General features: G+C 36.2%; 1 protein-coding gene and 1 long non-coding RNA gene across 2 annotated transcripts in view; one reads left to right on the forward strand and one right to left on the reverse strand.

The window, feature by feature from the left end:
• CARPB (Carbonic anhydrase-related protein B) overlaps positions 1-17,445 on the reverse strand; it is a 31,503-nt gene extending 14,058 nt beyond the window's left edge. Inside the window, exons 1-4 of the mRNA XM_086838500.1 lie at positions 17,436-17,445; positions 9,597-9,647; positions 5,096-5,232; positions 4,816-5,028 (exon numbers count right to left, since the gene is read on the reverse strand). Of these exons, the coding sequence (XP_086694626.1) occupies positions 4,816-5,028; positions 5,096-5,232; positions 9,597-9,647; positions 17,436-17,445 (411 nt within the window). The remainder of the gene's footprint in view (positions 1-4,815; positions 5,029-5,095; positions 5,233-9,596; positions 9,648-17,435) is intronic.
• Positions 17,446-21,608: 4,163 nt separating this feature from the next.
• Positions 21,609-22,352, forward strand: LOC147642821 (uncharacterized). The gene is made up of 2 exons (XR_015272859.1): positions 21,609-22,015; positions 22,077-22,352. It is a non-coding gene; the product is annotated as an uncharacterized LOC147642821 (long non-coding RNA).
• The last annotated feature ends 1,828 nt before the right edge of the window (positions 22,353-24,180 follow it).

Raw genomic sequence — 24,180 nt, forward strand, 5'->3', positions numbered from 1 at the left:
TTTAACAAAACGTTAGAAAATTCTGCAAGAAAAACCCTTTAATTACCACTTTTATTTTGAAGAGTGTGTTAAAAATAGATTTATATTTTTTAACTATGCTTTTATTTTGTAATCTGTCTTATAGACAAAAGAATACAATAAACAACTTTGATGTGTTACTAATTTTTTTAAAAATTGTTTACCTATTTTTTTTTTATTTTGCAATATGCCTTATAGACAAAAGAATACAATAAACAACTTTGATGTGTTATTAATATGCTCAAAATGTGTTTAAAATACATTTTGTGAAAAATACATAATGCATATTATGCGCTTTTAGTAATAATTGATTAGTACTTTCTACAGTAGTTCCCTTTCAGTTAAAAACAAAAAAATATATATATAAAATTAATGTAAGGTATAGGTAATAAATCTCTTAATCCTAATCCATTTATTTTTTTTTAATCCGTAACGTATTCAATACCTGGTATAATACCCGAATGCATATTATACAGACAAAAAATAACAGAATAAATTACCAAACACAGTAAAAGTTACCCAAGCACTGGCTATGTTATATATAATATTATATATTATTATTTAAATTTTTTCCCCCAGTGTAACCCTTGGCACGTGACTCGCAAACAGCTATTTGCTCCCCCTCCCCCCTCAGGCCGATAGTTACCGTCACGAACTCATCGCTAAATCACGGCACTCCCCTCATCCCCCAACAACCACCGAATGGTGATTAAATTTTAGCCACAAGACAAGTGCTAAATTACCGCGAACCAAAACAAATCAAAATCAGGCAAGTGTGCATTCCAAATAGAAATAACGCATTGTCGGGGGAAAGCACCTGGAGAGCACCACCTGTCGAAAGGAAAACCCCAGGAAAACCCGAGAAAACCCCCACCCACCCGCTGGTGGGCCTCAGCAGTGGCGTCCAATGACAACGGCTGCCGAAATCCAAGACATGGCTGCAATCTTGTACGGATTTCATGGGGATTAATTAAAATTGCCAATTACGAATTCATTAAGGCAGATCAAATTGTAAGGCGCGGCGCCCATTAAGGCGGCTTTGCGTTACGTTACGTTACGGCCTTACAGTTGACTTCCGGCGAATAGGTTTTAGCCAGATTTCAGCTAAAGAATCAATTGGAAGTTGGCCTTAGATTTGCTGGAAGTTCTTCTTCTGAGTGATTTTAATATTAACAAAATGAGAATGCTGCTAACTAAAGTTAAGGAAAATATTATTTAGAAATTAAGAAGTGAATATTTTTAACAAGAAAAATTCAGGGAGTTTGAAGAGCAAGCTAAACATTTTGAATAAGTTTAAATTGTACGAAAAATTTAAAGAATTAAGCCAATTAATTAACTCTAACAAGAAGGGAACTTAAAAAACAATAAATAAATGCTTTCATTTTATTCACCTAAATATATATCATATTTATAGTTTTACATTCACCGTTTTGCATTTTCCTCTATTTTTAACGATAGTTTGTATGGCAGCTATTTGATATAGTAGTCAGATTTTCAGAAAATTTTACACTAAATTCTAGATTAATATATAATGGCCATATATTAAATTTGGTCAAAATCTGTTGAAAACTGAAAAAGTTATAATTTTTTTTTTCTTAAAATTTTCCATTCGTTTCTATGGCAGCTATATATATATATGTATATATATATATATATATAGTCCACCGATTTGCTAGGCTCCGATTTATATACTAGTAAAATTATATAGAAGAATAACTTCAAGGTGTCATTTAATTAGCTTACTCTTAAATTTGTTCCAAAACAAATCTCGCGCATCTGCGCATATAATTCCCAACTGGTTCTAACATCCCCGGAACGAAGTGACTGCTGCCAGCCAAGTCTCAGATATGTGTTGTGTTACAAAAGTTGCAAGTCATTGTTTACAAGTGTTTAAAGTTAGTAACTGTTTATATATACTTCCTGGCTAGATCTATTCGGCGGATGAAGACTTTATATATGTATATACTTTATATGGTAGGAGATGACTCCTTCACTACTTCTGACTGATATTTTAATACCCTGCAAGGCTATAAAAATGCTTTGCTTAGCAAATTACTATTTATTTTACAAGTTTGTATGCAAACCTACTTAAAACTCATACCATATTTAGAACTTGTTTTCTTATTCTTTATAATTTTCAAGCTAAATTACTGCAAATTTCCCTAATATTTTCGTTGGCTTGCCTAATTAGAATTTCATACCAGTTTTGTTTGAATTTTTCCAGACTTTTTCTCTGGCTTCGAATCTTCATTCCTTCTCAGCTTGTATTTATTTACCGATTTTTGTTGTCATTTAAAAATAGTTTTCCTCGTTCTCGGATCCGTTTTCAACTTGGCAATTGTTTGTCACTTTGGGCTCAAATCCGAAGAGAGAAGGAGCCAGACTGACAGAATGCGTTTTAATCACTCGATTGTTGGCAAAAGTGAGGAAAATCAGAGCTGAGTCGGGAAATTGGAGTCTGTGATGCCACGGCAGTTGAAGTAATTTAGCCAAAAGATGGGGCATGTACTTTGGGGGGGCGGTATTCTAATTAATTTGCGTTGACATTGACGGGGGCAGGGGGTTGAAGGAGGTTGACTAAGGGCCACAACTGCTGACATGCAACAGATTTATAACGTTATTTGTTTGTCGTCTGCAGTCTGCTGTTGCAGTTTGTTGTGGCAGCTGCGGCTCACTTTTTGATTGCCTGCCGCGAGATGAGAGACGGAAGGAAAATCGGATGGAAAAGCAGACAAAAGCGCTGCACGACCCAAACGAAAATGGAAATGAAAATGGAAATGGAAATGGAACTGAGAATGAAAATGAAAACTGTGTCGCACATCACTCAGGCCGAAAACTGGGGAAACTCAACCCGTCTCAGAGCAGCTCAACTCAACTCATCTCGAGTCGAGTCGTGTCGAGTCAAGTGGCCAAGGACCAGACAGTGGCACGACAGGATTAACCCTCGGGAGCGAAGGACTCTTTTGCCAGGCGAAAGGTTCTTAAAAAACGCGCCAGAGAATCATCTTGATTTGAGGAATTTTGCTTTGTGAAGCAGCTCTAAAGAATATATCATTGTCACAAAAGAGCTTTGAGTAGGTAATTTCTAATATTTAAAAGAGATTAAATACAACATGAATTCTTTTTAATTTAAGCTACTTTTCGGTTCACTATTCCATCCATTATAACTATTTAAATACCTATTAATATACACCTTCTTTAAACCTCTAGTATTAGCTCTTCAAATGTTTAACCATTATTCAAAAGATATGAATTATATTGCTACATCCATATTGATATTAAAATAGATATCTACATCAATCCAATCTGTTCGAAAAAATATACACTTTTCCTGGCCATAATTCAAGCCAATCTGTTGCCAAAAAAACCATAGTTATGAGTTCATTAACACTGGACATTAACTAATTTGGAGCCGCAACAGCTTGTCTCTCAATTAATTGTCCAACTGCCCGGTCAAAGATTACAGATTCCAGACACATTTCTCCTCAGATCCTTGGCAATACATTTTTGCTACTTTCAAAGAGAATCCTTTGTTTAAATGCCACCTTCAAAGGCAGCGGGTATTTACACATTTTTAATAACATTCTCCGTTCGCAAATCAACTGAGGCTGAAGCTGAAACAAGACTGTGTGTATGAACTTGACATCAAAATGAACAAAACACTCTGGCTCCCGGAGAGGTTAAATCATATTTGACAAACAACAAACAAGGAGGAGGAGGGACACGCATGTGTGTGCCTTCCAGGAAAATGCAGAGGGAAAACTCATAGAGTGGGGGGAGGGAGGAAGAGGAGGAACAGACAAGGTGTCTGAGCGAGTCGCAACAACGCCTGCCATATGACACATAAATATGTCCTGCTGTCGTCCTTCCCCCCGAAAACAATGTACAAATAAAACAATACAAAATCATCAGCCATCAGGAGCAGCAGTTTTTGTGTAAATCTGAGGGTTGCTACCTCAACGAAATCATTTATTTTTGAATGAAATAGTTAAGAATTAAATTTCAGAGTAATAACTAAGGAAGAGCAAGGTTCTGATTCAAATAAAACATATTTAAAATCATAATATTACCTCTTAACCTTTTTAAAACCTATCTAGGTTGCCTTTGGATTTTCTCAGTTTCGGAAAAGTGTGAATGATGAGGCTTCCAAAGGAGGCAAATCAAAGCCCCAGACAAGTGGAGGGAATTTCCAACATGTTGAACCTGACGAGGACGACAAGGACGAACGAGGACGAAGATGGTGACGGCACAGCGTTGATGATAACGTCGAGGACTTCCAGACAAAGGACACGACGCCAAGCTCTTGACTTTTTTGACTTTGTTATATATTTTATTTTCCCCTCCTTATGCTTTATTTTTTTTTTATTTCTCCAGCGACAAATCGACATTTGCTGCATTAAATGCTGATCAAATACACTTCCGCTCGTTTATCTGTGCAAATATTTGAGCTCCGGGGGGAGGAGAGAGTCTGCCGGGAGGCTAACAAGTTTACAGACACAATGCCGAGTGCAGAGTGCCTACTGCCAGGATGGCAATGAAATGACGCAAGAAAAGTTGAAAAACTCCCTCCCCAGGACACACACAATTGAATTGTTAAAGAGGGAAATCTGTTGACAGGCGGGAAGGCAGAAATAGAATCCTCGAAGCCCCCGAAGCAAGTGTCAAAGTGTCCCATGCTAAATTTAGGCCTCACCCTTGGACGGAAATTGAGAGTGACACCACCACTGTGCTGGGATATTTTCCATCTCGTCCTTTCTATTTATTGGGTATATTTTTGTTAGGGGAAGATATACTCACCTCCGCTGGAAACGTATAACCCTCGACACTGTGCTCCGAACCAAATTGATCGTTTAGGCCATAATGCATATGGATCTCATGGAAACGGTAACGATACGAGAGCGGTCCACCGGATATATTCACTGGGGTTTGCATGCCATCATAATTGGCCACCGTATCATTGCCGGCGGTAAAGATGACACTGTGACCGGTATTTGTGATCAAACCGGATATCTACAGGATAAAACAGGTTTCCTTAAATCATTAATTGAATATTTTTTTAGTGATCTCTGGAACTCACCCTGTGTTTGTCTATGTGCATGGGCCTCAAGTTGGGATCAAAGAGGAGACGTTGGGGCTCTAGATTCACCGGCGACTGACGACGACCCTTGTTGCAGAGCGACCACTCCGGATTGATGAGACCCCAAAAGGCGGGTCCTGTAACGATAGATACATAGATATATATATATATATACATATTTTTTTATTAAAGCCTTGTCCTTCTTCCTCCATCGATTCCCATCCGGGGTGGCAAGGAGATTTATGAACCCGTCTCGCCTCAAACTGTTTCCAAAAGTTTCCAAGCTGACCGCAGGGTAGGAGGAAGGGAGGGAGGAGCTACTGCAAGAACTTGCCACAAATTGCATAATGGCAGCAAAGAAGTAAAGGATGGGGTCAGGAGAAGGTTGGAGAGTTGGTAGCTATAGCTAAAACCCAAGAGCCAAAGGCCATTACAATATTTGTCTGCATCCGCATAGGTGTTGGCCTGCATCGGTTTAGTTTTTTGGTTTTTGCGTCTGTTTGATTCTGGCCACACAACTAAGCCATCCCCTAACCCCCAACCCCCCTTCTGACTGCTTTAATTTCGTGCGGTTGCCCCTTCGTAGCTTCCTCTTCTGGCCAGTAAAATTGCTGGTTTATTTTCCATCCGACTCCCATGGTCTGGGCTGCCACTGTTTCCATCTCCCTATCCGACTTTTGGCCAACTTTATCTGGCCGGGCAGCTTAATTTATGGCAATATGAAATCAAACTGAGCTGCCCCGAAAAAACAATAGGCTGGGGCGTTTTTCTTTTTCTTTTTTTTTTATTGCCACTTTCAGTGACTCCTTTTTCGGCCAGTTTTGTGTTGGCCATTGTCGAGTTTGCCATAATCTATGGCAGTTGTAGTTTCAGCAATTGAAAGAGTATCGTCTTTGGTGATTTGTGTTCTAGTTTTTCTTCTACTACTTTTTTTGTTTAATTTCCAGAATGCTCTTTGAATTCATAATCTTGCAGTTTTGATATTCTTCTTAGGATGTGTTCTTTTCCAAGGATCAAACCTATGGATGTTCCTCTAACCTTCCAGCTACTTGTAATCCCATTTATGGCCCACATTTCTGCTTAGGAACTTTACCAGCCAATCCATTCCCGTCTTTTGCCATAAGAAATGCTTCGCCTGCAGTCGCATTGCGTATACGACACGTAGTACGAGCTAAAGAGGAGTGACTAGAGGTTAGGGGTTAAAGGGGAAGGATGACTGGAAATCAACACGTTCGCTGCGAGGCCCGCAATCAGGAGCTTCAATCATAGATATGCCACGTACTCGCGTTTAAGCGATTGTTGACCTCAACGACGCCATCGCATTAGCCAAAAAAAAAAAATAAAGCCAAGAGAGAAATGAGGATAAAAATAAAGGATAAAGCCGTGGTAAAAATAATCCTTAAGTGAGAGAAAGGAAGGCAGAAACCCGAAGACTAGCCACCAAGATGGAGGGCGTGAATGGGTTAGGTAATTAGCTTGGGGAGATGGTGATGAGCAAAGTGATCCTGCAGTTGCATTAAAAACTCCTAAATCAAGGTTTTTAAACTAAGAATTCTTAACTAAATATTCTTAAGATTTATGTAATGTATTATATTTAAAATTCCCTTCTGCCTTTTCTTTGTGAAATATCGCTGGAGTAAAAGCCTTCGTGTCACGTTCTCATCGCTAGTGCTCTTCTTGGAACGAGGGGCATGATGGCAGGTCTTCAGATAATGCCACGTGAGGAGGATGTTGCAAGTCTCGAGTCTATTAAATTGCGGTCTGGCTTCAGTCGAGTCGAGTCAATGAGGCAATTGGCAAACGATTTTAGCAGCCATTAACAACATTAGTGGCCTGGCTGACTGGCTCTAGCCTGGTTTTTTTTTCAGTTGGGAAATGGGGATTCCCCGTCCACCGGTGGTATGCAGCACGCTCCGTTTGATTCCATTTGGCCGCCTTTATTCGGCTCGTTGCAAGTGCAAATCACGTTAAACAAGTGGCACGTTGCCGTTGCAGTTGCAGTTGCAGCTGAGGCTTAGCGTGGCACACTCTGTCCTACCCTCTCCTTTCAGTGATACCCACTCCGTGGCACTCCCCTGACGAGGGAAGGGTCCCATCCTGGACTCCTGGATTCCCGGAGTCAAAGTCAGACCTGGGAACTGGCGCCGTTGAGTTCCTGTGTGCTCCTGGCAACATGCATGCAATGCTTATGCAAATTTATTTATGCCAAAAGAGACACAAAGTTCGCTACGGATTTCGGTTGCAATTTGTTGACAACACGTGTTACAAGATATCCCCATTCTCAAGTCCCAGCACTGGGAGAAAATCTTAGACGGAATAGTAACTTGTTAAATTCGAACTTTTTAGTTATTTGTTAATAAAAATGTAAAAAATTTCATTTAACCTTGCAAACCTAAAAGACTCTACGCAGTTTCTTGTTTAATCCCAAGAAAATTTAAGGTAATACTTGCTTTATTTTTTATAGATTTCTACATTTTATATGCATAATTTTTAGTTCTTTTTAGAATTAGGTTTAATTATTCATTAAAGCTTTTATACATATTCGTACTTATTTATTATTTCTGTTGAAGAAGAAACCTCTTTGCCAATAGAGAATCTCTAGAAAACTTGTATTGAAACTTTAAAAACATTTTTATAATGAAACTTTGTTTTATGTTTTAAAGTGTATGCCATTAATTATTATTAAGACCATATTTGAGAATGTTAAAATATTAATTTCATTATTAAATTTTTAATTTTTTTATAGTAAAATAATAAAAAGTACTTAAGTAACCCTTATCCTGATAAATTCAGGAAAACCTTTACCATTTATTTATTTCCAGTATGTTAAAATATTAATTGTATTTTTAATTAATTAATTTTCCTATAGTTAAATAATAAATAGTATTTAAGTAACCCTTGTCCTGATCATTTCTGGAAAACCTTTACAATTTATTTATTTTTAGTATGTTAAAATATTATTTTCATTATTTAATGTTTTATTTTCTTATAGTTAAATAATAAATAGTATTTAAGTAACCCAATTTTTGATACTTTCTGGAAAGCCTCTCTCTCTCTTTCTTTCTTAAGTTTTCGATTTTTTCCTATAACAGTTTATCCTGGATTTTCCTCAATTCTTTTCCCTTTATTTTCCCCTATTTTTGTGCATTCACTTTGCCTTCTTCCTCACCTTTTCCCTGTTCACCAAATCCAATTCAAAATTCAAAGCACTTGAACTTATTTATGCATTTGTCTTGTGCAAATGGCGTCGCCGTTGTCTCTCTAATAAGATTAAGAAAGATGCTTCCACAGAAGGATGCAGGGAATTGAGATTGCAAACACTGGGAGAATGGGAGAACAAGAAATAGAGAGAGAGAGAGAGAGAGAGAGAGAGGGAGAGAAACTGGAAGAAAGAGCAACGCTTATCGGCTGTCTGCTGTCCTGTCTGGACATAATCTCAACGGGACCTTTGCCCCGATTTCTCTGCCACTAGTGACACATGGAGGCATTTCGGGGGTCTCTCTCACTCTCTCTTCCTCTCTTTGCCGATTCTCTTTCCCCTGCAAGTTGCCATCTTCCTGCTCTCTTTCTCCCGTCTGGGACTCTGCTTATCACGTTTCAGCGCCAGACAATGGCGCAAAAAAAAGGAAAGTTCTCCATTTCTCTGTCTCTCCCCCTCTCTCTCTCTCTCTCTGTGAATACTTTGTCTGCCTTTCCATTTGACAGCTGCAAATCGGCTTCGTTGCCGCTTTTCCTCTCTTTCACTCGGACAATTTTCCACACTCGAAGAAATAAAGGGTTAAAAAATAAACAAAAAGGGATAGAAAAAATAAGCATCTTCAAATTTCTTCAAAGAAGTATATATAAATAAATAGATCATACTTCCATTAAAATTATAAATAATATTTTATAAATATTTAATATTACATATCCAACTGAAATAAAACTATTAGAAATTATTTAGTTAAAAAAACTACCTTTAAGTTTATTCAATAAAGTAAATATAAATATATAGATTATACTTTCAGCATAATTATTAATAATATTTTAAAAATATTATAGATAAAATATCTAAATTTATTCATACTAAATTTCCAACTTAAACTTATTACAAATTATTTAGTTAATAGTTTTTCTTGAACTGCATTTCCTTTTGCTTTCCCATCTCTATATCCTTGGTTCCCTTTTTCCATGCATTTCACGCGTGCAGCTTCAGTCGCTGGGAAAATCGTTTTACAGCAGCAACAACAATTGGCCCTGGCTTTCCCCTCTGACCCCTCTGACCCCTCTAACCACCCCTCAATGGGGCAGGTGGAAAACCCACCATTTTCCACACCGCTTGAATTTTCACCCACAACTTTGTTGCTTTAGCGACGCGTGCTTCTCGTTGGCTGAAATTTTACTTTCCGCTTTCCGTCCGTGGTTATTGTTGAGCTTTGATTAAAATTTACTTTGTTGTTGGTATTTATGAAACTTAAACTGCGGGGGAAGTCGGAGGAAAACGAGAAGGAGTAGTACTTACCAGAGATGCCATCGTATGTCCACCAATCCTCCCAGCTGACGGCGAGCAGAACTGCAAGGAAAAAGAGATGAAAATGCATGAGAAAAATCGGAGTTGGTGAATAAGCCGCGAACATGTCAAAGATCTGATTGGGTCAATATATATATCCAGTATGATAAATAATATAAATATATATATATGGATATGTGTGGCATTCAGTAATACCCAATATTATCGGAAAAGCTCACAAGAGTCTGATTGCTTAAATATAAAGGTAAAACCAGAGAGGAGAGTGAAGTCACTTGGTGAAAGGGTATTTCTTTAAAGTGTCACACATATGTTTGTTGTTATTTGTTTAAACATATACTTATTTCTATATTTATTACTATATTTATATATATGTATATTTTCTATTCATATTTCTGAGTAATATTTATCAGGAAAGAAAATGAGATTATAATAATATAGACACTGTTTAAGTAGTTATAATTCTTGTGTTTGGAATATTAATAATATTAATATTAATATAAATACTAAATTTGAAGCTCTTATTAATTAAGACAATAATTGCTACAAAATATTCTCATATAAAAGGTAATAAATTAGTATGTATATTAAGACCATTTCCCTATAGATAAATTAAAACCATTCAAGTCATTATAAAATCTATGTTTCCTAGTCGATCCTCCAAACTTAAATAGATTCCTAAGACATTTCCTAGGTTTCTTGAGTTTTAAATATTAAATATTAGATCAAAGACTCTTAATAGTTATGATAATAATTACTACAAAATACTCCAATATTAAAAACGATAAAATAATATATATATTAAGACCATTCCCTCATAAATTAGAATCTTTAAAACAACTCCTTATAGATACTATGTTATTCCCCACGTTCCTTAGTCGATCATCCCCACTTTCCTTGATATACATTGGATTCTTGAGTTAGAAATATTAAATATTAGAGCAAAAGCCTCTTAATAGCTATAATAATAATTACTACAAAATACTCCAAAATGTATAAAAGACGATAAAATAGTATATATATATTAAGACTTTTCCCTTTTAAATTAGTGACTTTAAAACAAATCCTAAAGATATTATTTCCCCTGTACCCTAGTCGATCATCTCCATTTTCGTAGAGTCCTTATATATTTTCCAGGAATCTTAAGTTTAAATATTATATAATAAAGCATAAATTCTTATTATTTATTACTTTAATTGCTACAAAAAATTCTAATATAATAGATTATCAATAAGTTGTATATCGTAAAAAAATTAAGATCATTCCCTTTTATATTTTAGTAACTTTAAAACAGGTCCTTATAGATACTATACCCCATGTTCCCTAGTCAATCATTCCCTCTTTTCCAAAGTCCTTAGACATTTCTTAGGATTGCTGAGTTTTAAATTATAAAAAATATAAGAGCAAATCTGCTTATTTATTATAATAATAATAACAACAAAATATTTGAATATAAGGGAGGAAAAAGAATAGTTAAATATAGTATATACATTAAAACCATTTACTTTATAAATTAGTGACTTTAAAACAAGTCCTTATAGATACAATTTCCCATGTTTCTTAGTCAATCATTCCCACTTTCCCAAAGTCCTTATACATTTTCCAGGAGAGGGAGGGGGGTGGGCACCTTCGTGTCCTGCACTTTGTGAAAATGATTTTTGCTTACTTGCCTTTTAATTTTTTCGTGTTCAAGCTGGTTTTCGCTTATTTTTTTTTTGGTGTTCGCCAGTTCGTTGGCTCGTTTTTGTTTTGCGGCTGCTTTGCTCTTTTTGCTCGCCCCGTAAATTCACTTCCGTCACTTGTTAACTTTAACATTCATCGACACTTTTTGCCTTTTGGCTCTCTTCTGTTTTTTTTTTTTTTTTATTTTTTCACCCCCCTTTTTTCGTGGCCAGGACGGAATGCAGCTGAAGCACTTTGTTATTTTGACAGCCGACAAAAAAGCGGGCCAATGCCTTTGGCCAGAGGCGGCAACCCTTTTCTTTTTGTTTTTTGTTTTTTTTTTTTTGGAGTGAGCAACCGGCAACCTGCACTTTTTCTTTCCTTCCGCGACTCGAATCAAAGTCAAGAAAATGTTGAGTCATTAAAACGCGTTACGAGACCCTCCTACAGCCCTCGTCCTTGGAGCTACCCGCAAAAGTGCAATGCGAAATGCACTGTAGTTTCCGTCAAAAAGGACGAAGGACGCAAAATCCCCAACGAACTCGAGTTCCACTCTAGATATTCTTGTGAAACTTTCTGACGGGTGTTATTATCCAGCAAAAGGTATATTTACTAAGTAATCAGTAGGATTAAGGATTGTTTTTGAAAAAGAAATGGGGAGAAAGTTCCTAAAACTAAACTAGCTAAGCTAATAAATAATTACAGTATGACTACTTCAAATAAATATTATATCTAGTTATTTAAATATACTCCAAATCATTCATTTTAAATAAATATTAAGCCAAGCTTAATTTTATATTGAAAACTACCAGAATACTCTACATTTCCTTACTCTTTTCCCATCCTTTTAAATATTTTGCAACAAAAAACCTTGAAATTTTGTGACGTTTCGCAGGAAGGGGAAAATGCGGAAAAGCGGAAAAGGGGTGAAAAGTAAAAGCCAACGACAGGAGCCACATCAACGAGAGTAATAACAATAATAATAATAATATTGCAAAGTCACGGGCAATGATTGAAATTAATGGATTTCTAAATGCTCAGCGTCATCGCGATGCCCTCTTAACCCTTCGGCAGCCAAGGGGGCGGATTTGCAAGGGTGTTAACCCGCTGTCGACAAATTGTTGCTGCGGTTATATTATATATATATGTATATATATATTTCCCTTGGCAGGACTTTTGAAGTTTAATTTCATTTAAAATGCTCAACAAAATTGGTTGAATAATAATCTCTTGTGTTTTTGATTTACTTTCTTTCTGTGGAAATTCAACTTAAACTAAACTAATATTGTAATTTAAATAGGGAAATCTTAGAAATATGTTTTCTTAGCACATACATTTTATATGTAAAGTTTTCCTAACATCTATTTTATCATTTGATATCCAAAACTCCAATTTCCCTTTACACTTTCTTTGCATTTTTGAGAAATTTCCACACTTTTCCAGGAGGTTTTTTTTTCTGCAAAAAAACATCTCAAATAATTTCTATTCAATTCGCTGCTTCTCCTTATTCTCTCCCACCTTTGCTTTTGTTTGTTCATTGAATTCTATTTATAAATTTGCACCTGACTGCACGCCCCTCCCTTACCTGCCACGCCCCTCCTTTGTTGGCTTCAACCTCTAGCCCCCCCCCCCTGCACCTTGGCCCTGGTGTTCGCAATCATAAAAGGCAACAAAATGTTGAACAAATTTTTATGGCTGCACAAAGAAACGGAGAGCGACAAAGCGAAAGACCAAGGCAAAAAGTCACCCAGTCCGTAGGATGCACGGAAAATAATTTTAAATTAATTTCTAAATAAATATTTTTAAAATGAAAATCAAAAATACAAATTTATAATATAAAATATTTATTATAAATATAAATATTACATATTTTAATAGGCATATTCTATATAAAATTATTATTATACATATATACTATACTATATATTTTACTAGGCATTATAATATTTTTAATATAGGAATAGTTGCCTTAAAATGTCTTAACCCTTATTTCAATTTAAAAAGTATTTAAAGGCTTTTCAGAGTGATCCAATGGAATATTATATTAGATAATAGAATGCATTATATACATATATTCAATAAAATATTAAGATATATTGATAAACATACATATATTCAAGATTCTCATTAAACTGATATAAATTATAATTATAATCCATATAAAACTATAAATTTGATATATTTTCTTAAGTATTCTATATAAAATAATTCTTATGTATATAAAAAGTGAATATTTTACTAAACATTATAATATTTTTAATAAAATTGTCTTAACCCTTATATTTTATTTAGTTTATAAAATATTTTAAGGCTTTTCAGGGTTAGACAATAGAATATAAGGTATGTATATATATTATATACATATGTTTTTGCTAAAAAATATTAATATATAAATCAAACCTAAATAAATTAATCAATATAAATTCAAGAACCTTATATACTAGGTTCTCTTTATAAAATAATTCTTATGTAATTAAATAGTGTGTATTTTAAAAGGCATTATAATAGATTTAGTATAAAAAAGGTTGCTCTAAAATATCTTAATTTTTTTTATTTTAATTTATAATATAGTTTTATATTTTAGTTTATAAAATACTCAGGAAGAGCCAGTGAAATACTTTATTAAATAATAGGATTATAATATTATAAGATATATATATTAAAACTAAATAAATGAATCAATATTAATTTAAGAGCCTCATTTAACTCGACTAAATTAATCATTAAGATTAATATAACCAATCGATTATATATCACCATTTGAAGTATGTATATATTTTCATAATATATGTATATAATTTTTATTTATTTTTTTCAACATACATTAAACTAATAAATATAAATGAATCATTAAGATTAATACAACCAACCAATCGATTATATATCACCATTTGAAGTATATATTTTCATCTTAAATATAAAGTTTATTTAATTTTTTCTTCATATCTTCTATAAGATCACCACCTTTTCTCACAGTGTATCCAATGCCATGGCAGCACAGCCAGCCGTCTGTCTCCACCCGCATTCCCCCCTCTTATGGCATCCCCCGTTTTTTTTTTTTTTGGTTTGTGGTTGTCGCTTTTGTGGCTGCCACCGAATTTTCCGCTCTACCCGAAATTTTCTCTCTCTGTGTTCGCCGTCGCCGTCGCGCCTTTTAGTATTAATTACAAATGAAATTTTCTTATCACTTCTGTTGCCGTTGACAACTTTCTGTCTGCTGGCCCGTCTGGATCGTTGCCATTCCCCTTGGCCAATGTCTACTGCCTTTGGGCCCATTGTTTAGGGCCAATAAGCAAAAATAGTTGCTGCTAATTGTTGTTTGCCCGTTTATGGTTATGGCCAATGCGTGCTAATTGTCGCTGGGGTCTTCTCTCTCTCTCTCTCCCTTGGTCGAGGCTTTTCAATTTCCACTTCGATGCTGAGTTTTATTTTATTTCCAAATTGTGTGCTTTTTCCACAGGAAATTAATGGCGACACTTTAGTTGCGCTCGATATTGTTTGCCATTTCTTTTCTTTTTTTTTGATTTTAAATATACACTTGGGGAAGGAGAGTCTGGTTTAGAAAAATATAAAGAATATGTGTTAATTTAAGTATAAAATATTCAAGAAAATAAAGTGTTATTTAAAGTTTATCTCAGCCAGAAAAGAAGCCTTAATGTCTTTTGAACTCTTGAAAGAATTTTAGAAAAGAGTATTGACTTATTCGATTCTTTCGGAATATATACATATATCCCCATTTTTGTCACTCTTTTGTTTCCTGTGTTTTCTTTGCTTTGTGCCCAGTTTCATTTTGGGCTCTTTTCTACTTTCTTTTCTAGTTTTTTGTAGCTATTTGTTTGCTGTCGTCGTCGTCGCTTGTCTATTTAAAAAGCACGTAAACATGGCCGACTTCTGGCGCGCCCAAATCAACAGCAGCAACAACAACTAAAAACAATAACAAAAACACTGTCAGGACAATGGGGCAAGGGGACTCTGCCAGGATAATGGTAGAGAGGGGACTCTGCCAGGATAATGGGTGAAAGGGGGGCACAAAGCGAAGTGGTGGAAAAAGGATTGACGTGCGCATTTTAGTCACGCTGTCGCGGGTTTTTGCCTTTTTGCCATTTTAGCTGATTGTTTTTGTTGTTCTTGTTGTTTGTGCCAGGACACGAGTAGTTATTGCTGTTGTTGTAGCCACTGTAATTTGTTGTTGCGGAACGCCGCCAGGATATACACACACACACACACACACACGCCATGTGTTTTGTGAGGGACAGGAGTGAATATCAGGACATCGAGAGACATGGTGCGCCCGCGGGTAACTTAATATTTTGTTGATGTTTGCCCAACTTGATTATATCTATCACTATCATAATATATCCCACACTCTCATACCCAAAGAAAAAAAGGATCCCTTCCTTGGAGACATATGCAAATTTGTTGTCGCAGAAGGACAGCAAGGATATGGTCTCAAAACTGAATTATAGAGGGAGTGATATGAATGTATGTGGCCACATCATAATGAAAAAGGTTTTGGTAAATGTAATCTTGTGCTCTTTGGGCACACTGACGCTGAATTATCCTTGTGTTTACAGGGACTTCGACTTCGGGGAATAATGAATGGGGTAGATATTTTTGAAAACTATAGGGATTAAGGATTTTTGATCTATCAATATAGGTTGTTTTCTTCCTTCTGCAAGTTTTTGTAAAAAATTTACAGTTCAAGTTGAAGTTGTGTTGAGATAAATTTTTAAGTTTAAATTAAATGAAACTGTATAATCAATGGTTTTGATAAAATATTCTGCATAACTCTTATAAAATTAAAAGTATTATTTTAATTCGACTTGGCTGCCAACAGTGTAATTAAAGTGAATAAAAATAGGGAATTATATATTATTTATCTAAAGGAATAAATATTATGAGATGATTCGGTATATATGTATGATTAAAAAAACTGCAAACTAAAAAAATTTAGTTATAATTACCTATAGTTCAAACAAAGTTTATATTCTACTTAGCAAAACATCATTTTACAACAAAAAGTTATATATCAAGGCAATGTTATCGATTTATCCACATCTATATATCGTACTGCGAAAGCTTAAGCTTCTTCTGACGTCTCGATTTAAGATAGATATATCGCACATTTAAAATATTAATAATATCGATACAGTAAAATTTAATAATACCATAAAAAAAAATAACTAGTAATCATAGTAAACGATTTGAAACATCTTAATTGCCTTAACAGCAAGTACAACATTACGTATACGCCATGTTCGCACCCCTTACATTAAATTGATAAACAGAATGTCGATTGAAGATAGATATATAGAATAGTTAAAATATATATTTATAAAGTTAATGTAGTATTACCTTGTAAATACTTTCTGCAAACACAATTTCCATTTGAAAACTTCACCAAAAGCCCTAAAAACCCAGCAACTTCCCTTAAGATCTTAACTTTCTTTTATTTAGCTTTCCTGACTTCTTTTACTTTCTGCTTTTACTCTTTACCAATTACCAATCAAATATAAATAGTAATCAAAGTAAATGATTTGAAACATCTTAAACATCTAGTACAACATTACGTATACGCCATGTTCGCCCTCTCCTTAAAGAGCTTGTCAAATTAATTGCTTACAAACAACTCCACATCGTCATCAACATCACACTGGCCTCTGAATATTTTGAATATTCAAATGTAGAATAGTTATTTCAATTTTAATTGACTGCTCTGTGTTCTCATCCCAAGGACCAAGGACGAAGGACCATTCCCATCCACGGCTGCTCCTAATTCATTTGATTTTTATGAACAAAAGAGGGGCTTGGAGCTTGGCATAGTAATATGCAAATAGCCCAAGGCGTGTTCGCTGAAAATCGGTAGACGGATGAAGAGGGGTACGTGTGTGGAAATGGGGGAAAACTGTAGAGGGGAAAATGACGGTGGTTTTCGCTTTTAAAAGCGCAAGCAAGTGAAAGCTTTCAATCAATGTCGCCCGCTCGTCAGACCGCCGCCTTTCCATTTTCCCCACTTTGGCTGTGTTTTTGTGGCCAGCGTTGGCTTTTAATTTCTATCGCTACGATTTCATTTTTTAGCTGCCTTCCGTTTGCTTCGCCTCGATTTGGTTCGGTTTGGTTTGGCTCAAGTAACCATTTCCATTTTCCATTTTCCCCCACAACCCTGCTTACCCAGAGCCATGGAGCCACACCTCGTTCTTTGATTTTTATTAAGTTTTGTCGACTCGGTTTCTGCTTTCCGTGTGTGTCCCTGTGTCCCTGTGTCCCTGTGTCCATGTGTATCCTGTCCACGCTGCCACGCCTTGGCAACGCCCCCGGACCCCCTCGGCATTGGCACTCCCGTTGCCCATCGCTTGGCTAATGGTAAATGCCATTTCAATTACGTACACAGTACTAAAATTTTATGCGGCCAGTCAACGTGGCTGACCCTCACTCTCCTCTCCATAATATTCCCAGTTTTCCAGTGTCGTTTCTCTCTGCTTTTTGCTTTGTCGATTTCCATTTGCGCTTTAAGTGCATTTGCACAATGAAAAAAATAAGCAAGGAGCAAGGAGCAGGATCGGGAGCAGGACACAGCGGAAGGGTATTTGGGGTTTGGCCATAATCAACCATCAATCCGATGCCATAGAGGCCGGTTTTCTAAACACATTAAAGCACTTTGCTGAGGAAAAACCAAGGGGTTTTCCTTTTAAAGAGGAAACTTTGAGCGGAAACAGAATTAGTTTGCATAAAGGAATGGGAAAAAGTATAGCAAGAACATAACAAATGAGCAATATTATTGAATTGATATAAGTATTTGGTATATTCTAGATTAAACATTAACTTTTAAGTCTAAGTTGTTATTGTTAATGGTAAATGTTAGTTTTAATTATAATCTTCACTCAAAAACAGTGTTATTTTAAAGAAACAAACCCGCAAGAGTCTCATTACAACTATATTTATGTTTAAAAACAATAAAGTAATGCTTGCCTTCATTTCATTCAACGTTTTGCATTTTCCTCTATAGTATTTCAGATTTTCATAATATTTAACACAAAAGTCTAGAATAATATATTGTGGATATATATTAAATTTGATGAAAATCTTTTGAAAACTGTTAAAGTTATAATGTAATTTTCTTAAAATCTTCCGATCGTTCCTATGGCAGCTATATATATGTATATATATAGTCCACCGATTTGCCGGACTCCGATTTATATACGAGTAAAATTATATAGACGAATAGTTCCATAGTTTCAATCAAATAGCTTTGAATTTGTTCCTTAACATGTCTCGCACATGCGGCATATGATTCCCAACTGGTTCTAACATCCCCGGAACGAAGTGACTGCTGCCAGCCCAGTCTCAGATATGTGTTGTGTTCCAAAAGTTGCAAGTCATTGTTTACAAGTGTTTAAAGTTAGTAACTGATCATACATATTTACTGGTTATAGATAATTACTGATCAGAGTAACTTAATCATCATATTTACTTAATGTTCATAGTTAGTTACTGATCAAAGTTACTTACTGGTCATATATACTTACTGATCATAGTTACTTATTAATTATAGTTACTTAATGTTCATAGATACTTACTGTTCATAGATACTTACTGATCATCTACATTTAACAACTGTTTCTCTGACTTATATTAAATAGTATTCATATTATCATATAACTAAAAATAAATATTCTAGTAGTATACATTTTAGTATACATTTTACAAAGCTTTGAATTAAGTTTTCCCATCATTAATTCCATCAGATAAATGCTATTGAACAGCAACTCACAAAATCAAGTATATCGAGTCACTGAGAGTGGAAAATTTTAGTTAGAAATCCGAGCCTGCCAGTCTTTTTTTTTATTGTTTTCCCTTCTTTCAGATCCTTTTTTTTCCCCTCCCAAGTGACACATACACCCGAGTGTGTGTGCCTTTGTCGGTAACAAATGGCACGCAAAACACCTGTCAAAAAAACAAAAACAAGTCTTGAAACAAAAACGAAGGAGAAGCTAGCACAAAAAATGTCGAAAACTTTGTGAGCTCATTTCGTTACCCGTTGCAATACCTTTTTTTTAGTATTTGTTGCTATTTTTTGTTGCTATTTTTGTTGCCATTTTTTTGTTGCTTTTGTCACCAGTCTAACTGTCAATAGGCGCGTCAGGAAGTCAGGGAGTCAGCAGCGACGACAACGGCAATCGTAACAATAACCAAAAACACGAAAGGATGGAATGGACTTTGGTAAGTGAACAGGGGATTACCCTATCTTAATACTTGCTTAATTTAAATAAGTATTTATAAAATATAAAGTATAAATGTAGACTTAAAATTTCGTTTACTAAAATTAGTTGTTAGGCTTTATTCAATGTCATCATTGACTGATTTTTTAGAACTCTTTCGACTTAGCCTCTCATAGAGTATCTGTGGCAAAACAGAGCTCTTCATGCACTCAGCATAGCACATGCATTTTGCAATTTTCCCTCCACCTGGCACCCATTTTCCGGCCCTCCCACCCATTTTCAGCAAGTTTGTCCCAGGAAAAAAGGATGAAAGGGCAACCCTGAGAGACAGAGAGAGGAACCGCAGTCACTTTGGCTTTGCATTTTTTGTGAGCTCCTAGGTGCTTGTGTGTTGCAAAAGCCGATGAGGAAACTTCTAGGCAGAAACTGAGAGAAACTGAGGATGCGTCCTGCATTAGGCAACAGGTGGTGAGGCTTAGTCCTTGACGGTGATCGCTCCGCACTTTTCCACTACTTATTCGCTCGCTAAGCCCACAAAAATAAAGCAAAAGCAAAATGCCCGAAAAACAGCAGCAAAAGAAAACTCACTTCATACGAAGAAGAAAAGCTGGAAAGGTTGCTGCACTTAAATATTAGCAAAAGTTTTTCTATAACAGAAAGAGAGACAGATGTCAGGTTTAAACATACATTTTCCACTGACACTGATTTGTTGCCTTGGGCGAGGAGAGTTAAATTTTGAGAGAGAAACTAACAAAAGAGACACTCAAATAAATAATTAAAGGCATCAACTTTAAAGTAATTATAAATAAAATGTGTTTTTAAAAGATTTAATGGAAAATATTAGGGGTTTTTAAATAAATTTCAAGGGATTAAGTAACTTGAGGCATCTTTTAAGCAACCTTTTCTCATTACTATTATCTTTTTAATCCGTAAAAATATTTATAGCTTTTCAAATACCTTTTTTTCAGTGCCCAAACATGGCTGAAAAACTGACTGACATTACTTGTTTTCTTCCCAAAGCAGCAACTTGGCATCTCCTGCCCTTAGCCCACCTTTTTGGGCGGGATTTTGCACTTAAACTTTGGCAAGTTGTTGCTGCTGCTGCTGCACTCATTATTGTCAAGTTGCCTTTTACACATTCTACTCATTTGGGTTGCACAAGACACCTACACAACCACATGGCGGGCGGCGGGTGGTAAAACCTACCACAATGGAAAATCCCGGGGCTACGAATTTCTGTTGCATACTTTGGCGCGCCTGCATCCATGAATGTGCTTTGGATCTATGGATATAACATAGCTGTTACTTCCGAACCAATCGTCCTGTCAGGTGTCTAACCAGGGCGGTCAGGTAGAGTCCTGACAGGAGGAGGAGGAACAGGAGGACAAAGGAGAAGCCACTCAAATTGCTGCTGCCAAATGGCCAGCAAAGGAGCAAACAGTGAAAAGTTAAGCGAGCCCATTTCTGGTGTCATTTTCCACCAGCCAGCCTTTCACAGCCTCCCCATAGCCACCAAACCGGCCTTCAGCTGAAGAGTTTTAATGATGTTGCTCGACTGTCTCCGGCTTCACTTGCAGCTGCACCGCTGAGTGACCGGATGACCGCAACATCAACGGGGGGGCAGAGTGTCCTGTTTGGCCAGGAAGGAGGTGTGGAGAGAGTGGCCAGTGTCCCGGTTCAGTTTGCAGCTACAAAAGAGATTCGTCCCAAGCAATTTTCAGATTTATTTTCAAAGTATATAAAAGATGATAAAATACTAAGGAAATGGGTATAAATAAAAGTGCCATAAATTCAATAAGATATAAAGCTATTTAAAGTTATTGGAAAAAATATATATTGCTTTGGAAGACAATTCCTTAAAATCCTGTTTATATTTCTAAACAATTTTCCAGGAGATTTGAAAAGTCGATGAAATTGTAACTGAGCAGCAGAACTGAGCCAGAATTGTGGCAACATTTTCCACCAGGGACACTGTGGCTTGTTGGCGATATGAAGTCGGCGGACAGGTCAGGCCAAAGGACGACCGGCAAGCCGGACGGATGGACAGGCTACTGAGCACAGCAGGAACAGGAGGAGGAGCAGGAGGAGCAGCAGCCAAGTGACGGCGCAGTTAATTAGTCTAAGTGGAAATGGGTGCACAAACTTTAAGCACGCTCCTCCGGCTCCGAGTCCTTTCCATTCCTGATTCTCCTACTCCTTTCCTCAACCCCAAAGTCACCACCCATTGTTGCCTCCAATTGCTACTTTCACTGGCTGCACTTCTTCCGCTCCTTCTGCCAGCATCCTGCATCCTGCGTCCTTTCTACTCTTCGCTTTATATTTTTTTTTGTGAATCCAGGCTCTTCTGGCTGTGTAGCTCCTGCCAATTGCTGTTCACTTTTCGGCTGCAGCCATTTAAAATGGGCATTGAGCGTGTTGCAGCTTGGAATTTTTTTATACAGGGTAGCAGAGCACAAAAGGCAGTGTTTGAGAATTGAAAGAGAACAACAAGTATTGAGAAATTATTAAAGTTATTAAGAAATTACTTTGAAAGTAAGGTAAAATTAATTAAATGTATAAAATAATATATTAATACCCATAAATATCCCTTTAGAATTATTTTCCAGAGCATCCTTTAATCGATACATTTGGCTGTGACTTTTCACAGCCACTCTTCCTTGGTTCCTGGCTTCCTGAGAACTCTGGAGACTCTCAAGTGAGCTGCAGGCCGACTCGACCGCTGAAGGGTTCAAGTTGGTTGTATTCATTTGTATTCATTAGACTCGCCTTCCAAAGAAAACCGAATGCCCCACGAGAGGAGCTCGAAGAACTCACTTTTGGCTACGTTGGCAGCAAATCTTATTCATCCGATTCTCGAGTATATATATTCGAGAAAGATAGTTCCTGAATTATTATTCACTTTTTGTGCTCCATTCGCGATGCATTCGCTTCGATTTGAGCTAATGTTTCCGAATGAATTTTCACTTAGCCCAGCAATCGGATTTCCCTTTTCACCTTGGGATCCCATTCATAATGCAGTTAACCCCGCCACAAGCCCCCCTCTCAAAAAACGAATGTGGTCGAGTAGGTGGGAAAATGGAGGAAAAACCTTGAATATCTCTCCTTGTTGGGTGGCGGGACACCCGCAAATGTTGGCCAAACATTTGCAATTCTTTTGAAATCATCATTACGAGAGGCAGAATGTCTAAGCGAGGTTTGGGTAAGAATAGGGAAACCCTTGTGGTTGTGGGTGGTTTGGGTGGTGCTTTGGTGGTGCAAAGTTTCCCGCAGCGACGTCGAAGAACACACATTCTTCATTAGCCGCGTGGCACATTTTTCTCCGAGGTTTCTCCAGCGGCAAGCGCTGCAAAGTATGCTACCACTTTCAAGGGCCTAAAGGGGCCAACTGGGACAGTGTGTTTGCAAGTGTGTGAGCCAGAAAGTGTCAACACTGCAGAAAATAAAGGGGTTAATAAATTTATTATGAATATAATTTATTACATTTAATTTTAATTTAATTTAATTTATATCTTATTACGGGAGGGAAAAATAGAATACATTTCATAAAACAACTTTTAACTATTTTTTAACATCGTTTTCAGAGAAAATACAGAGTTATTTATGAAACTAAAGATTACAAATTCTAAAAATGTACTTCCTATATTTGTAAATTAATTAAAATTAAAACATAAATGTCAAATAAATAATATAAAGTGAATTTAAATGTAAGATCCATCTTTAAATATACTTCCTTTAAATTTGAATAATTTGTGAGTTAAAACACTCATTCCTTTCTTCTTCCTTTGTTTCCTTATTTCTTAATATTCTGTTTTTTTTTAATAACTACCAAAACTTTCTCTCAGTGCCGATGCATGTGTGTGTGTCTGGCCATGATAAATGAGGCATTGGCATTTATTTTCGTTTCAGTTTCATTTCGTTTCGTTTTTGGGTCCCAAGAAATCGATGTCTGCTGATTTTTCAGCCTGCCCCACTGAAAATTACATTACACCGCTTATGGGTTGGCCGGGAAAAGTCGGGAAAAGCGGGGAAAAGTGTGGCCCACTAGTTCCACTAAGCGCACACAGGTGGCGCTAATGTGGCCGGAGCACCTTGAATGCTCCTTGATTTGTTGCCAAGCCAAAGGAAATTATGCCAATTTTTTTCGTGCCAACTCCGCAATGTATGCGTGTGTGGCTGTGATTGTGTCAGTGAAAGAGGGTTTCCTCACGACCTTGTTGCTTAGTTATTTTGGAAACCAAGAAAAAAAAAGACTGAAAAATACATATAAACTCGGCAAATATCCATTGAATTGTTAAGAATTTCAGCTGCTTTTGGCTTTACATTAATGTAAAGTATAGATTTCAGTTTAAAATTTATAGAATTTTCCTATATATTTATCTGAAAGTCATTTATTTTTATAAGTAAGCTTATACTCCTTTACTTCCATAAGATCTAAGCTTAAGTTACAATTTAAAATCACCGCAGACAAGTATGTAAATTACCCTTAATGCAGTTTATTTTCCTTTGAGCCAGTTGCAAATATTTATTGTCCTTAGAGATCTTGGTCTCTGGTTGTCATCACTTTTTTATCCACATTTATAGCCCGGTTGGCAGAAACGGAATCTGTATCTGAATCTGTCTCAGAATAGGAATCAGAGACACTTGGAAATCAAATCGCATTGCTATTAAATTTGCCCAGCCAAGCATATCTCTCTTGG

This window comes from Drosophila serrata, unplaced genomic scaffold (assembly GCF_035046125.1).
Source record: "Drosophila serrata isolate PLE 108 unplaced genomic scaffold, ASM3504612v1 contig_347, whole genome shotgun sequence".
Classification (NCBI taxonomy): Eukaryota; Metazoa; Arthropoda; class Insecta; order Diptera; family Drosophilidae; genus Drosophila; species Drosophila serrata.